Here is a 16,742-nt window from a genome sequence, read left to right on the forward strand (position 1 = left end):
AAGTGAACCACTGTCACTTTATACACACTAGCTGCTTCAAAGCTTTGTGGCGATGATATCTTAATACACAATCTAACTTCTGCACTTCTCTCATGTTCATTAATGGCTCAAATCTGACGCCAAAGCAGGAATTCACAGCTGAATAACGGCCTGGTTGCTCATAGAGGAGTCCTCTGAGGAGCCTAACGTGGGTCTGTTTTGTGTTTTTCAGATGACAAGAAGACGAGCGAAACAGTAGTGAAGCTGCTAATGAAACAGTGAGCTAACAGCATGTGACACAAAAGCTCTCTGCTCACCAAAAAGTTGGTATTCAAAGATGCCTCGTCTGGAAGAGTTGGCCAACGTTGCCCTCAGGGTGCCGAGCATACTGGTCCTGGACCTGCTGTATAAATGTGACATTGAAGGTTTGACGGAGCACCTCAAGGCCAAAAATGAAGACATGCTCTTCAAATACAAATATGTCATCTGGAACATGTACTACCTTGGTAAGAATGCATGTGATAAAGTAATGGGTTCAGAGGAAATGTCACCCATGTGCTCAGGTGATGTTCTAAATGCTGTTTTACCTCAAAAGAAATTACATCCTGAAAGAAAACAAAATAAGTATTTGCATCCGGTAATGAAAGCCAGAGATTATAACATATGGGTGAATCAAAACGGAGTTTAGAACTGACTTTAAAAGGTTTTGTGTGTCCAACTGAGTTGTGGTATCTGGTATCTCTGTTGGTATTGATGACCAAGATAGGCTTTGTCAGTCAACTGTGAGTTAAATGAAAGTTTTATACTGTCCTTTATGTCATGACCTAAAGTCATTCAGTAGAACTAAAAATATGACTTTTGGAAGACGCTGAATTATTAAAAAGACTATTTTCGAAAAGGACGCTTTTGCATTGTTAGTATCTGGACAATTCCTGGTCACCAGGAAGAGAAAGTTTAAGTAGCTTTTATATTGTGTTTCCATTCTGTTTCTGTGTAAAACCTTTTATATTCTATGGTTTAAGAACCATGTACAGTATGTGGACTGCAGCAGACTAGAGCTGCAACAACAATAAATTAGTTGACCTACAGAAAATTCATTAACATCAAGAATGTCAAATATTTTCTGGTTATAGATCGTCAAATGTGAGGATTTTCTGAATCTCTCTTGGGTTTTGAACTGTATTTGAACACATCACCTGGGGCTGTGGGAAGTTATAACAGATGTATTTCTTATTTTCTGTTATTTTATTGACAAAGTGTTTAATCGTAAAAAGTGTGTGCTTCCTCCTGGAATGAAGTGTGCTATATAAATAAAGTCTTGCTTCCTTGCTTGTTAAGTTAAGTCAACAGGTTGGATGTGAATCCGCCTTGTGTGCCTTTTCTAGTGTGTATCTTTTATACTTTTCAAAGAGTATCTACAATCTTCACTCTTGGCTTAATCAAACACAAAAGACATAACATGAGTTTTCCCGTTTCCCTTCCAGGTCACCTGATAAACGTGGTGGTGTTGGTTCTGCCATTGAGACACATTGTGACGCTCTACCTCCATGTCCTCGCTGCCCTTCTTCTATACATGGGGCATCAGATTTCCAAGTGAGATGCCCTACTGCTACTACTACTACTAACATTACTACTACTACTAGACTTCCTAAATTTATTGTACCAGGATCAGTTTTCTCTCCTGACAACGCCTCCTCTGTGTATCAAGTGTCCTTCAGCCTGATACTTAATTTTAGGAGACAGAGTACTGTATCATGTAACGTGAGAACAAGCAGTGGTTCCTTTAAAGGCTTCAGGCTTGTTACTATAAAAAACCAAGCCTGACTTATTACAGAAATAAATCAATTGAACTGAATTAATCAAAATAAGAGATAAACAAATGCATGAATTAATAATGTCCACAAGAAATTAGATTTGTAAATTTGATCTTTTACTGCCACCTGAGGATATTTTCCTCTCAAATATTTGTGCATCTACTCATGTATTGCTCAGTTAATTAATTTATGAATTGCACAAGTTATTTGAGCATTTCATTTATTTTTAATTTCTTTAAATATATTAAATAATAAATCCTGTTTGACAGATACTAACTCCAAAAAAACAAGCCAATGTGAGCAAAATGCAAACGTAAGATAACAGCTCAGACAATCATGTGTTGCTGTGTGTTCTGCTGAAAACAGACAACATACACTGTACATATATTTTTTCTTTTCATTTTACAGGGATTATGTTCGTGAGGAGCTGCAGTACGGTTATGAAGGAGCAGTGTACCTTGACTCTCTGGCCTTTAACAGATTTGTCTCTGCAATGACTAGTGAGTCCTGAAACCAAACCTCCATGTAAATACATAGCATGTAGGCTCATTTAGGTTCATATTCATAGACTACTTTTGTTTGCAATATTTCTAAATGTTATTTTCTGTCCAGGTCAGATTATTCTCAGCACACTGTGTGCCTTCCTGATGAAGACCAGAAAGGTGTGGTTGTTCTCTGCCCACATGCTCCCCCTGGTGGCCAGACTCTGCGCTGCTCCTCACGCCACACTGTTAACGGTCAACACTTTCTCAATGGGACTGACTGGAGCAGGAATCACCTTGTTCCTCCTCTCACATCTCTTTCTGCCATATCGCCTCGCAAGGGCTGCCTATTCAGAGCTGCTTCAGCTGGAGGTACTCTTATTCTGAAATCCCTGTTAGTTTTCTATGGTTTAGCACATTGGATTTTTATTTATTCATTAATGGAACGTGATCCATAATTTCTCTGTCACACAAGACGAAAATATGCTGCACACTCACACTTTTCTCCCTATTTTTACACTCCTTATCACGTCACTGGGTTCCTGTCCCTCAGGTGATCGAGCTGTACAGACTTCTGGCTGTGGGAATCTCTCTGTGGAACCAGTTTGCCGTCCCAGTGCTCTTCAGTGTCTTCTGGTTTGTTCTGTTCATCGTCCAGCTGTGCTCAGACGCCATGTCCAGCAACCCCTCAGCAGGCCATCAGGGAATCATGTTCTTCCTGCTCACAAGGTGTGATTATGTGTACTGTATGTTTGTACCTGACAGTATACACATTGTATTTTGTTTATAATGTGGTGTTTTCTTTGCTTCATTTATTGAACCCTACAGTGTCTCTGAATGTTGTGCCACACCGTACTCTCTCCTGGGTCTGACCTTCGTGGTGTCCTATCTCGCTCTTGGACTGCTCAACCTATGCAAGTTCTACCTGGGAGGTTATGTAGCTGTTCAGAACGAGAACGTCATGCACAGGTGAGATGTTGTCTCCAGGTTTATACTGTCAACAATTAACTCCTCCACATTTAAACTTTCTGAGGGAAATAAGTCTCTTTAGCTGCTAAGTACACCATTTTGTTCACCAGCTCGTCTCTAACTGTGTCTGTGGGTTTTTGGAGCTTTTTTTCAACAGCTGCTTCAATATTTGTGTTTTATTGTCTTTGTTTAGAGACCCTGTGTGTTTATGTGATTGAAGCATCTTTCTGGTGTTATTAGTGACCACTTGGGGGCGCCCAAGTCAAATAGTGGCAGCAAACATTGCAGGCGATTTCCAAGAACAAATTACTTGTAATTGTGCTCAGGGATAGGTTACCTGGCAGCATTACTGTCATTGTCAACATTAAGATGAAGAAGCTGGAAGTTGTTAATGTCAGATATGTATGCCTAAAAATAAATTTAATTATTGATTGATTGTAAAGGTAGTTGCTGATTCATTATCTGTCAATTTAGAATATATAATATTAAGCAAAACAATGTACAAAAGTAATAATAAGGATAAAGTGTTGTAGTTGGTGCAAACAAAAATTACGTTTGCAGGAGTTTTTTTTGTTCGTTGATTCATATGAAGGGAGTTTTGTGTTGTATCGTTTCTTTATGTATGATCTTCCAAAAAGCAGCTGAAATCATAAATGTACTGTACACGTCTAAAGTCGGAGTGCTGTGTTACTTCTGCTCTGTTATGACTAAACCCTCCTCGTCTTCAGAGGTGTGACCGAGGGCGTCACGCTGCTCCTCCTCGCTCTTCAGACGGGCCTGTTAGATATGCAGGCACTGCAGCGCACCTTCCTCCTCAGCATCATCCTTTTCATCGTGGTGACTTCAACCCTGCAGTCAATGATCGAAATAACAGATCCTGTTATTCTGGCCCTGGGTGCATCACGCAACAGGTAACAGCAACAACAGTGAATTTCATTTATTTTGGCGAGATGCAAGTGAAGCTTGCAGAGTTAGAAGAAGAAGTTTTATTCTTAAGTACAAAAGCTGTCAAACGTTCTCTGAGGATTTCGCATTGTTCCCTTCTTTTCTGTTTCTTCTGCGCTTATAGGAGTCTGTGGAAACACTTCCGTGGCCTCAGCATGTGTCTGCTTTTGCTGGTTTTCCCGGTGTTCATGGCTTATAAAATCTCCCAGTTCTTCCACATGGACTTCTGGCTCCTTATACTGGTGTCTAGCTGCATGCTGACTTCCCTTCAGGTAGGAACAGTGACATTCGCTGAATAAAATGAAATAAAATTTAACTTCCATGACAACTAAATTAAGTAAAATAACTAATCAACTGATAAAGCGACTCTGGCATTAAGTGCATCACATTATTCACATGCGTAATGTTTTGAATTGCTGACTGTTTTATTTCCAACAACTTCAATCAGTTCAGGAGCACTTTACTGTAAACTGAGTAATAGGTCTCATTTGTCAGACTTATTCCATCACCTATTCTCGATGGCTTTCTTGCAGTCTGCTCAGTCAATGACACACTTAAAACACTTCATCAGTGGCATTTCATTCAGTGAAAGATTCAGTGTTTCATTTCTTTTTATTTATACCCGCCATACCCTACACCCTTCATTTGGACCTGTGCAGCTCAGTGAATACCCATGGTACTAATCCTTCATGATGTGAGGTAACTATGTGTGCAGTCATGGTAGTTTTTTTGACTTTGGTCTTATCAAAAAAGACACTGTGGCAGACGCAGTGAACCACCTACAAACCAAAAACTTAATATGAAAGATGTTAAATTGTACATACAGCACCTGTGTAGTAAAACAAAAAGACAAGTCACATCATTTCCCCCATGAAGTCGATTATTTGTAATATTCTGAATGGACATGTGTACTGTTTGTCCAGGTTACAGGCACTATGCTGATCTACTCCCTCTTCATGGTGGAGCTGTTTCGCAGCGACCCGATCGAGAGCCTGGACGAAGTGATCTACTGGGTGAACGCCGTCAGCCGGGTGCTGGAGTTTGTGGTGGCGCTCTGCGTGGTGGCCTACGGCACCTGGGAGTCCCTGTTTGGGGAATGGAGCTGGATGGGCGCCTCCGTCATCATCATCCACTCCTACTTCAACGTTTGGCTCAGAGCTCAGTCCGGCTGGAGGAGCTTCCTGCTCAGACAGGAAGCGGCTAAGAAGATCAACTCCCTCCCCAGAGCCACGGCTCAACAGCTGCAGCAGCACAATGACGTCTGCTCCATCTGCTTCCAGGTTAGTGTCACTGTCATGGGCAGGTCAGTGAGTGTTTGTGGGGTGTATTTAAGGCTGGGAACAAACTACAACACACTCTAAAATCCAGCCCCATCTGAACCCTGATTTGGCCATGACAACTGATAGGGTAGGCTGTACTGGTTTTTAACTCATCGCCTACTGGCTCAGCTTCAGACCAGTTGTAGTGCCATAATTATATCATCCATGTTGAATTTTATTTGTCAGTTCAGTTAATACACGCCAATGTTTTGCCCCTGTATGAGTCATCTAGTTGGTCCCTCACACTTTTTCTTACAATATTGACTTACAAACTTATTGATTCTCTCTGAATTAAGAAGAGTTAAAGTTAATATCAAACTTTTTCCCAGTGATGTCTGTCTAGCTTGCCGCTGTTATCCGAAGTTATCACACAGAGCTTTAATGTGTGACAAACAGAGATTACAACAAACAGCTAAATTAAAATTGTCATGGCCACCATTGTGACATGTTAAGATGTTTATCTTTTCATCGTGAGTTTGTACCAAGATGACAGTCAAGGCTTCCTGTTGGTGTGAATGAGATATATCAGTATGATATTGAAACCACAGTATCAATATGAAACTAATGACCATCTAAATGTTAATCATTGTATGAACATCTATATCCCAAAATATATTCATATCATCACAATATCAACATTAGTGTAGTGTTCTTCATTTTGTGATGCTTGATATTTGACAGTATTGCCCAGCAGGTGGCCTAACATGTGACATACAGTACTATGTATATGTAATACTCAACATTGGGTGTAGCTTTATGGCATGTTGTTCCTGTTCTTCCAGTTTAGCTTCCTCTACCTGCGCTGTTCAGGCACGATGCTTTGGCCTTCAGCCATGGTTTTTGTTAAAACCGGTTCATACATTTTTTTTTTATGTCGAGTTTGTTATCAAGAAAGCAGCTACAGAAAAAAATCTTGATGACATAACAGAGAACAGTTGCAGTGATGATGTTAGCCCTGCCATTTGCTGGTTTAAGACAAACTGAGAGGTAATAAAACATATAATAAAAATATTTTTATATAAAAATAAAAGAAGAAGAGAGAATGAAGAGAGACAACATTAAAAAAAAAAACATAAAATACACACATTACACTACCTTAAACTATATAAGTTATTTGTGCAAAAGAAGTCTAGTAGTGCAAATCTGGCGGCCATGATGCGTGAACTATATATAGGTATAGGTATGAATTATACTATAAATTATACAAAAAGTGTAATATACGTACACACACTATACACTATATAATGGAAATCGAAAAGAATACTATGATATAGCATATAATATAATAACATAAAACCACAACAATAATATAATATAGTATTGTTATGTGTATGGTGATACATATATATATCTCAATATCTCTCTCTATATATGTATATGTATATATATGTATATGTGTATATATATATGTGTGTGTGTGTGTATTATACCATGTAATAGTATTACAGATATGTTACTACTTTATACTACTACATTAGGCCAAATACTGGTTCACAGGTATTATTCAAGTCAAATGTGTCTCTCCTCACAGGAAATGAGCTCTGCTGTGATAACATACTGCGGACATTTCTTCCACGGCAACTGCCTTCGCAAGTGGTTGTATGTGCAAGAGACCTGCCCCATGTGCCACCAAACGGTGCGACCCACCCCGCCAGGTCACAGCCAGGCTTCAGGCGATGCTCCGGCAGCTCCAACTCAGAGCGACACAGGGCCCGAACCGGGTGCACAAGAGGAGGATCAGAACCAGGACAACGGCACGTCCCAAGAGACACAGAGCGATGCTGTAACTCCTGATCCCACCGAGCAGCAGCAGGAGGTGACGGAAAGCTTTGGGGATGGACACTGTGGGACAGAAGACAAAGAACAGCCAGCTGAACCTCACAGGGAAGTTGTCCAAGGTCTTCGTTTCAGCTCCAGTGGAGACTTTGTTGGATTTGTCAGCCCAGTGTCAAGCTGCTCTTCAGGGGGCATTTCTAGTTCCCATGTGCTGCTGGGTAAAACTTCTCCTCCTAACATGCACGACCAAGGTGAGGAGATTGACAAGGACTCCCCTCTGCCATTGACTCCTAATGCTGTGAATGAGAACACGTTGGAGGCCCCATGTGACTCTAAAGGAGCAGAACTTGAAGTTACTTTCTATTCTAGAGTGCCACAAAACGGCGATGGTAAACATGACAGTGGTGATGGGACACCTAAATCATGGAACAGCCTCGATTCACCTGAATCATCAAACGATGCTGATAGAAATCTTGAGGCATCTGGTACGAGCCTTGTGGACAGCCAAATGTCCGTCAAATCACGTAACTCAGAACTCTTAGTCTGCACGGACGATCCTCACAGTCATAAAGATAACGGCGCATGTTCAGACTTGGACCTGGACAGGCTCAGAGAGGCAGAAACTGATGCCACCTTCTCTTGCACAAGCACAGACAACAGTGACTGACTGCCCTGCTTCAGTGCCTTGAAGGGTGAAAAAGGGTGATTCTCCATAATGGGGAATTAAACACATTTGCCTTCTCTCTGTCTTTTACCAGACAGTGTACTGAATGTGCTTCAGTGGAGCAAATAACATGCATCTGGTATTGAATATGGAGACTAAATTGTGTTGGGTTAAAATAATACCCTTATTGTACAACTGTATCATCATAGAAATTATGTGTAAAGCAATTATCTTTCGTCAATATTTACTAAATTCTAGCAGGTTACAAGTAAAGATGTTTACTTAGAGAAATGAAATGGCATTTTGATTTCATTTTTTTTCCAGTGTCCTGGTAGTTCACGTTTAGCATTTTTGTGAAAGCAGTGTTGCAAAAGGAAATGCTTCAGCACTCGGTCTTTGTTATTCATGAATCAGCCTTTTGTACTGCAAAGCTTCTCTGTCTCCCAGTATTAAATTACTGCTGTGAACATGTACTTTTCTTTTTTTTTCCTGTAGTTTCTATATTAATAATCATAATCATGATCAAATGTATTTCTCCAAGCCATTTTCTCAAAACAACTCTGCAAAAGTCAGATTGTATTGTTGCCATGTCGTCCCAAACACACAGCTCAGGTCAGGTTACTTTATTTGTACCCGTAGGTAGATTTGGTTTGCTGTAGACGAGGCATCCATCTTGACACACATTTTAAAAACAACACAGACAATAGACAAACATGATAAAATTACTCAAGGCTCCAGTGGACTTAAAAAGAGAAAAATAACAATGATAACAAAATAGCAGCTTGGGACTATAAACCTCTGTCCAGAAGGAAGAAGATATAATTTACTGTGCAAAGGGTGGGAGTCGAGCTGGTTATCAGCTGTAACTGTCTGGTGTACAGGGACTCTGGGTTAAGCTGTGACCCACCTATCAGCCTACAAGACCATTCAACAATTTGATTCAGAGTTCCTGTTCTTTAAAGATAGGTTTCCAAACCATGACACCGAAGAAAAAGATAAAATTGATTCAATAAAAGCATGATAGAATACGCTCATCAGAGCTTTGTCAATGTGGAAATAACAGCTAGTAACATACAAAGGATTTTCTTTTCAACGTCTTTGCTAACTTTTTGTTGGATCTTAACTGACAAAATATAAATAATGTCGATTTTTAACATGTATATTTCATCAAACATGAAATTAAGGTAATACGTTTAGGAAAAAAAGACAAATCCGTCTGCCAACCTTTTCAACTGTGTGTGAATTCATTGCATGTGAAATATTGAATGAGAGCTTAAGTTGAAACACTGAAGTTTGAGTTTAGTGTCAGTTGCAGTTTAAGCATTGAAAGGAGTTGAAGTGTAAAACCCAAAAGATCCTCAAGATCAGGTAATAAAGCAGGACCCACCCAAAGGCCCTTATCATGCCAGTAGATATTTTGCTTCAGTAATGCATACACCCATATTCACAAAAAAAAGTTACAATTAATAAAATAGACTTGGGCTGAAGCTAACAATTATTTTCATTATGGGTTCATCGTTTTGACAGTAAAATGTCATAGACCAGTGAATAATGCCCCTCAATTTCCTGGAACCGAATTTAACAAATTCAAATCACTTGTTTTGTCAGGCCAACAGTTAAAAACCGAATGATATTAAGTTTACACTCATACAAGACAAAGAAATGCAGAAAATCTTAACATTTGAGAAACTAGAATCAGTGAATGTTGATATTGACCATCATAGCAGCTCTAAATAACACTGATGATGATTTATTGTCCCACTTGGCCGTGACAGTAAGCAAGCCTGTAACAACGGGATGAAGGAGCTGCAGACATCATTAATGTTATTAATTACATCTGTGCTTTTCCTGCTACTACATGTTAAAATGAATCCAGTGAAAACGCCTATTACCACAAGCCAACCCTGGACTTTTGGGGCCCGCTGAGGTTCTGGGGGCCATGGTGCTTTTATCAGATGGTAATCCGGCTTTGTGATAATATTCTTAAAGTTGTGAATATGTGGCTACATTTTAAGTTACATGACATAAACTAATTTAACAATTAAACGCTGACATGTCCTGACTGGTCTGTCATGCATGTTGTTTTTTTTTCCAGCAGGCTGGTAACCAATCTGCCACCACATCCGCCCCGTCACTCAGCAGCCAACCGGACCGCCTTCTCATCATAAAGCTTCAAATACGTGTAGACAGCTGCTAGTTAGCTAACGGTATCGACCGAAAGCGAAAGAAGAGGAGCTTTGTCGCCCGAGTTACTTCACCTGGCACACGCACTTATTCAGCCTCAAGCGGGGATACAAATAATCCACTACGCGGAAAGTGAGGGTTATCGAAGGGCAGTGTAACGTCTGTCGCTCGGCGAAAATAAGCTGGTTAAGATCGCCAGCTAGCTTTGTTACCAACTCCGCGCATACGTAGTTTTAGCTCGCTAGCCAGCTAACTACGCTAGCTCGAGAAGAAAGGCCGTCGACTTGACCCAGCGTCAATCATTTAAGAAATAGCGAATCATCCTGGCATATCACGGTTGCCCCTCTCTGCTTGGATCGGAAAACCTTGAAATTAAAGTGAACATCATCGAGAGAGGATGGCCCTGAAAAGGATCCACAAGGTAAGATAACGTCGTTAGCCTTAGCTAACTGTATTAGCTCACCGCGCTAGCCTCCCACAATGTAGCGCTGTTCTTGATACTGTATCCTGGGAAACATGGCGGTGAAACATGTTCGCGGAAGTGTTAAGTTTGTGATCATCCGTGTGTACAATCATTTGGTGTGCTTTGGGTTGAGTGAATTGACTATAGTTTTTTATTTTTCGGCACCCCTAGCACACACGGACACGGCTCAACGCTCGAACACCATTCAGCTAGCCGGCTAACATTAGCAGTTTCAGTTACAGGTTCCCTGTGTTCGTCGAAGTGGTTTGACGGCAAAAAGAGGCCGCATGAATTGCCCAACACTTCATACCTTTACATAAACACACACACACATTTGAATGCTGTCGGGTTACAGTACTAACGTTACGCCTTTACTGGTGCCTCGAGTGGATGTGTGTTTGGTAACTAGCCAATCGTTTAAACATTTCATAATATCGGCGATACTCAGTTACCAGAACCCATGACTCATATCACTCACAGAATCTGTTAGCAGAGCTGTATTCATGATGAATTTCCTTGGTATGTGAACGTATTTGTTCTGTGCCTGTGCTCTTCAGAGGGTGTGTTCTGGAAGTTAAATGTAGTAATAGTGGTTGTAGTAGTAGAATGGCAGTAAGTGTTCAAACTGTGGCATAATTTCTTCACTCTGCTGTTGACTATAGTCGTCTTCTAAGGAAATACATAAACTTACTTGTGAAATGGTGTGTGTCTGAAGGCCGGGGTGGGGCAGTGGCCTCCACCTAACTCTAAAGTAGCTGTAGACCTAAAAATAACAGTAGAGGCTGTAGTGTGTGTGTGTGCTTCGGGCTCATCTTGTTGTGGAGACGATTACAAGGTGGCCCCCTGAGCTGGGGCAGAGTTGAACCTGGAGGAGAGTTGCAGTAGATAACACCGGCGGGTGTTGTGAAAGAAATGAAACACACGACCTTCTCATGTAGCATCTCCCAGTTCCCATGTTGGCATTTATACTTAGGATGTTAAGTGCTACTCAGTCTGGCACATTGATTTCAGATCTGTCTCCTCATTGTTTTTGTCTCTTAAGATTACTGTGGTCTAATTGGTTATTGTTCTAAACCTCTTTTCATTACAGGAGCTTAATGACCTGGCTCGTGACCCTCCAGCACAGTGCTCAGCCGGCCCAGTGGGTGATGACAGTAAGTGTCCTAGAACTGGTCAAAAGTTTTTAGGACAGCAATTAACTTATTATCAATTAAACGGCCCATTTTTTTTTTAGTAATCATTTTGACTCTAAAATGCCAGAAAATAGTGAAAAATACCCATTTTTGATTTCCCACAGATTAAGGTGACTTCTTCAGATGTCTGGTTTTGTTAAACCAACAGTCCAAAACCCAAAGACATTCAGTTTACCATGCATGGCAAAGAAAAACATAAAATCACATTTGAGAAGCAAGCAAAGAAACAGCAAATATAGCAATGGCATAAATTAATTAAATGCAAAACTAAAACTGAATGAGCTACATTTTGAAGATTGGGGTGAAAGCCAACTTTTCAGAAAGTTAGAATTTAAGAGAAATTATATTAACACTAAAAGCACAGATGGATGTAGGTCCAGTGCTGGGAACTGGTTATATTGGACATGAATACCTCCACCCTAGAGTAGAGTAGAATAAGAGTGATGGACACTACAGTCAAACTAATATGCTTATGGAATGATACAAAAAGGGAAACAGTGTTTCTTGAAATCTGCAGAGAAAGTTGCAGTAGCAGCATCGTTCCTGTCAGATTACATACCTGTGAACTTTGTTTCCTAACATTTACTTTCTGTTCTCTGCAGTGTTTCACTGGCAAGCCACAATCATGGGACCTGTGAGTAGATATTTTGACATAATTGTTGCTCTCTTTGTACTTTAAAGCAGCATGATGTTGAAATAAGTCACTGGGGTTGTGTTCCTGGCTGCTTTAAATGTATTCATGAGATAAAGGTTGAAATTTGACTTGATAATGGGAAACTGTGGACAGGAGGTTAAAGATCACTCTTCTCTGAAATATGTAAATGTCATTTCTGCTTTCAGAACGACAGTCCATATCAGGGAGGTGTTTTCTTCTTGACAATTCATTTTCCAACAGACTACCCATTCAAACCACCCAAGGTAAGCTGAATCACACCTGAAAGAAGGTTTTTCCACGTTCCTTTTCCTTCTTGCTTGGATACATTTGGGTAACTAAAGATATATTGTCATTTGTCTATCAAGCCTCACAACTTCAGTATTCAGAAACTTATTTTATACATGAAATTTTTGTAAAAGTTAGAGAAACAACAAAGACAATTCTTGTAAATGAAACCGAGCTCAGCAGTTTGACACCATGAACACGTTTATCTGTTGACAGTCCTCATGAAGTAATACCAGTCATTCCAGAAATCATGAGCATCAAACGTCACTGCCTAGAATTTGAATTGCATAACATTGACCTGGTGTCTGTCTGAGCCTTATTTTACTTCTCCTCACTTATGTTTTTCTTTCTTTTCAGGTTGCATTTACAACAAGAATTTACCACCCAAATATTAACAGTAATGGCAGTATCTGTCTGGATATTCTCAGATCACAGTGGTCTCCTGCACTTACTATTTCTAAAGGTATGGATAATCATGAAAGGACAATAAACCTGTTAATTATTAGTTGACGGCAGTGTCTGAAATGAACACCCACAAGCTGCCAAATACATATAGAGGTTGTTGATGGGACAAATGAAGGAGGATACTGGCTAGTAACAACATGCAAGTCTCAAAACACTCTCCTGTAGATTTCATTTTCTTTTACTGCAGTTTGAGTTTTAGATAAACAGTATCTGATTCTATGTTTTTGGAAGCCTTTTTTTTTAAAACATACGTTTAATTATTTTGGACACTGGAAGTAGTACAATTGACTTATTTATTATCAAATTTCTTAACAATAACAAATATGCACAGTTTTGGGTTAGCTATTCATAGACACCTTGATCTAAGAAGATAAGTTCAGCATTAAATCTCTCAGAATAAGGTTAAAGTAAGTTGCGTAGAAAGGTTAAAATGCGACAATTTTATTTCATTGGAAAATTGTGCAGGAAAAATTGGTTTAATGTCTGTCTTTTTCTTGCAGTTCTTCTCTCCATTTGCTCACTCCTATGTGACCCAAACCCCGATGACCCACTAGTGCCAGAGATCGCACGAATCTACAAAACAGATACTACGAAGTAAGTGTATAATCCATATGTGAGAAATTATTCTCTTAACATGTGAAATAACACTTATCCCCCCCCCCCCCAAAAAAAAAAGAACACCCTGTAGTATATTTTGTATGGTACATTATCCACAATAGGCCCTTATCCAACATGGATACTTGTATCAATGAATCAATTAAATTAACTGAGCCTATTATGTAACCTAGTCTCACTCCGTCAGGTACAATAAACTAGCTCAGGAGTGGACAACAAAGTATGCCATGCTTTAGGGTAAGGCCAAGAGGCAGTGCTGCATCTTGGCTAGTGTTATGGGACTGGTTAGTTGTTTTGTGATGGTCTGGTCTGACTGGCATAACCAGAGGCTTGTATCTCTGTTATGAAGTATATGACTGCAGTGTGGGATTTGATTGTGATTATACTAATCTCAGCAGTTGTCAGCAGAGACCTTGAAAAATGTTCTTGGTGGTGCATTTGAGGACACGCCAACATTTGGCTGCCAAAAAGAACTGCATTCATGAGCTATGATGTCTGAAAATGAAGCCTTGCAGACAAACAAGAAGCATGATGCGAACTGGGTTTCTTGTATGAAAAGGTTGCTGTTCGAGCAGACCGAACCTCCCCATGTGTCAACACACTAGAGATGCCCCCCACCAAAGACCTTCCTAGTCCACTAGTAGTCGTTGGTTCAAGCCATTAGTCGTCACATGTTTATGATATTAATTTAATTACTTGAATATGTATTTTGGGGGCATCCGAAAATGGTTTGAGTTCCAGAGCTGAGAAAGAATGTTATAACGTTAACACTGTGCTACATTACAGAGAAATACAAAACCGTAGAAATGAGCCTGTCAAATTTACATTTTACAAGCGCATGTACGACTTGAGCCGCCTGTTAATACTAACTAAAAGCGGTGATGATTCTGAATGTGTCGGAACAACCAGCAAGGGGACTGAACATTATTTCAACGCCGTATAACATTACACAAGTCGTCATGCATGCAAACATGGGAATAAATAACTTCCTACTTCACAAAAACAAATACTCAACTGATCACCATGATGGATAACGTAATCAATCCAACCTTAACTGTGTGGTTGTCAGTTGGTTGACTGAGGTAGTTTTCCTGGGCGTTAGGGTGGGCCCTAACTTATGCCCAACCTCCCTCTCGCTCCTCATTCTGGACTGCTAGCTGCTTGGCTAAATGAGCTAACTAGCTAAAAGCAGCTACAGTTAGCGATATGGGGCACATAACCACCAACTACTGCTATTATCCCAGCTACTGTAGCTGTCATATTTCGCGTGAGAGCAGTTTCCATGGAAATGCAGCCGTCAAGGCTTTCATCATACGGCCCTGGTCATGTATTTGGCATTCAGTCTGTAAGGGAACAGAACTAACAGTCATTTAATAGTTTTTCATATAACCTGGGTATGAGCATAGTTATTTCTTATTGTAAGTGTTAAAATGGCAGATTAACCCAAAATCAAATCACTTGGGTCACAAATTTAGAAGCAGAGTTTTCCGTGCATGTAATTGCAGCCTCTAACTCCAGCATGAAAAGGTTTGTTCTTGTAAAAATAGATGTAACCACAGTTGTCATAAGTTGTTTAAAATTACAACGTTTAGTTTGTGCAAAGTGTCCAGTATTTTTGTGCAATTACGGACATGTTTTTGTTGAGCTACTAACTTGGCTTGCAGTGTTAAAAAGCAGTGTGCTCAAGTGCATGTACTTGAATAAAAGGCCACTTCATCTATAGAAGTTATCGATAGGTTTTTATGCCATAATTTGATCAGTGATGTGTTGGCTTGAGACTTCATAAAGTAAATTTTGTTTTCCTCTCCTTGCAGATACACCAAAACGGCAAAAGAATGGACAAACAAATACGCAATGTGATGGCATCGTTTGGAAAGCTGGTGGAAAATGTCGTTGCTGGTTCCAACAAAATTCTGGGATTCTGTTTTTTTCTTTTTCACTTTTCTTCTTTCTTTTTTTTTGTTTTTTTTTTGTTAATCAGAGCATTTTACCCCCTCCTTTTTCCACCTGCGCGCTCATAAGAAGATAGTGTTTTCTCTCTAGGACATGTGCCAGTTTCTGTGAAGTTATTGCTCCCATTTTGTATGGAGTTAAAAAAAAAAAATCACCATGGTTCTGAACACTCGGCTTGAGCATGCACCAGTAAGAGTTTTTCAACCCAAAATTGGTGATAGTCATTTACTCTGCACACACTTAGTAGAATCTGATGCGACTGAACACTGTATGAACCCCATCATGATCCGGCTGGTGAACTGGCTGGATCCTGTGCGGTTGATATTTACTGGATTTCTCAGAGCACTTGTAGAGGAGCCTGTCTTTTGTCACACGTAAATTCAGAATTTTAAAGTTTCAAAATTGGCAAAATTCTGCTGCATTTTTATTTGAAAATGTTAAAATCTCAAATGGGGGGAAAATGCCAGTTCTCTGAAAGATTAGGCTCCTGGATCTAGAGTGACGTCCATATGTTCTTCTGATCATTAGTATAGGAATCTATTACCTGAGGAAAGATTTGTATCTTATTCCACTATCAAAGTGTGTACAGAGAAGCACAGCAGTATATATCAATGTTAAGGAAACAAAATATAAGAACTTCAATGTTGTATTTTATGCATGTTAATAAAGGTAGGCTATTATATCTGATATGTTTCTGAAAATTAAGTGGATTGTAAGGCTGGAAGTTGGAAAAATTTGGTTCCCCTCAAAGGCGTTCTATTTCTTTTTCGTTATTTAGAAGCCAGTAGATGAGCTTTTAGTTTTATGCCCACTCAAACACTGTCTTCTTGTAGCCCTAAAATATTGATGCAAAGCTGATGGTTGATAATCAACTTGTGGCTCTGTTTCTTTTTACTTTTCCCTTCAATAAAGTTACTTAAACCATAAAACTAATCAAGAGTGGCGCTTCTTTTTGATTTTCATTTAAAGTGAACGTTTGTT

General features: G+C 39.7%; 2 protein-coding genes across 3 annotated transcripts; both read left to right on the forward strand.

Moving 5' to 3' along the window:
• Nucleotides 1–316: 316 nt before the first annotated feature.
• Nucleotides 317–8,404, forward strand: LOC139298146 (RING finger protein 145). Its single transcript, XM_070921025.1, has 10 exons — nucleotides 317–485; nucleotides 1,464–1,572; nucleotides 2,202–2,293; nucleotides 2,406–2,647; nucleotides 2,829–3,004; nucleotides 3,104–3,244; nucleotides 3,973–4,155; nucleotides 4,314–4,461; nucleotides 5,113–5,469; nucleotides 7,040–8,404. Exons 1-10 carry the CDS (start codon nucleotides 317–319, stop codon nucleotides 7,949–7,951), a joined length of 2,529 nt encoding a protein of 842 aa, XP_070777126.1. The 3' UTR covers nucleotides 7,952–8,404.
• Nucleotides 8,405–10,143: 1,739 nt separating this feature from the next.
• On the forward strand, nucleotides 10,144–16,690 carry LOC139298147 (ubiquitin-conjugating enzyme E2 D2-like). Of its 2 annotated transcripts, none has more exons than XM_070921026.1 (7): nucleotides 10,144–10,553; nucleotides 11,686–11,749; nucleotides 12,391–12,422; nucleotides 12,629–12,706; nucleotides 13,086–13,191; nucleotides 13,694–13,787; nucleotides 15,623–16,690. In XM_070921026.1, the coding sequence occupies exons 1-7, from the start codon at nucleotides 10,530–10,532 to the stop codon at nucleotides 15,666–15,668; spliced, it is 444 nt and encodes a 147-aa protein (XP_070777127.1). In that variant the 5' UTR covers nucleotides 10,144–10,529; the 3' UTR covers nucleotides 15,669–16,690. The 2 variants fall into 2 exon arrangements, with proteins under 2 accessions (XP_070777127.1, XP_070777128.1); XM_070921027.1 differs by lacking the exon at nucleotides 15,623–16,690 and adding an exon at nucleotides 13,996–14,044.
• The last annotated feature ends 52 nt before the right edge of the window (nucleotides 16,691–16,742 follow it).

The sequence above is a fragment of the Enoplosus armatus genome, chromosome 15 (assembly GCF_043641665.1).
Source record: "Enoplosus armatus isolate fEnoArm2 chromosome 15, fEnoArm2.hap1, whole genome shotgun sequence".
In the NCBI taxonomy this organism is placed as follows: Eukaryota; Metazoa; Chordata; class Actinopteri; order Centrarchiformes; family Enoplosidae; genus Enoplosus; species Enoplosus armatus.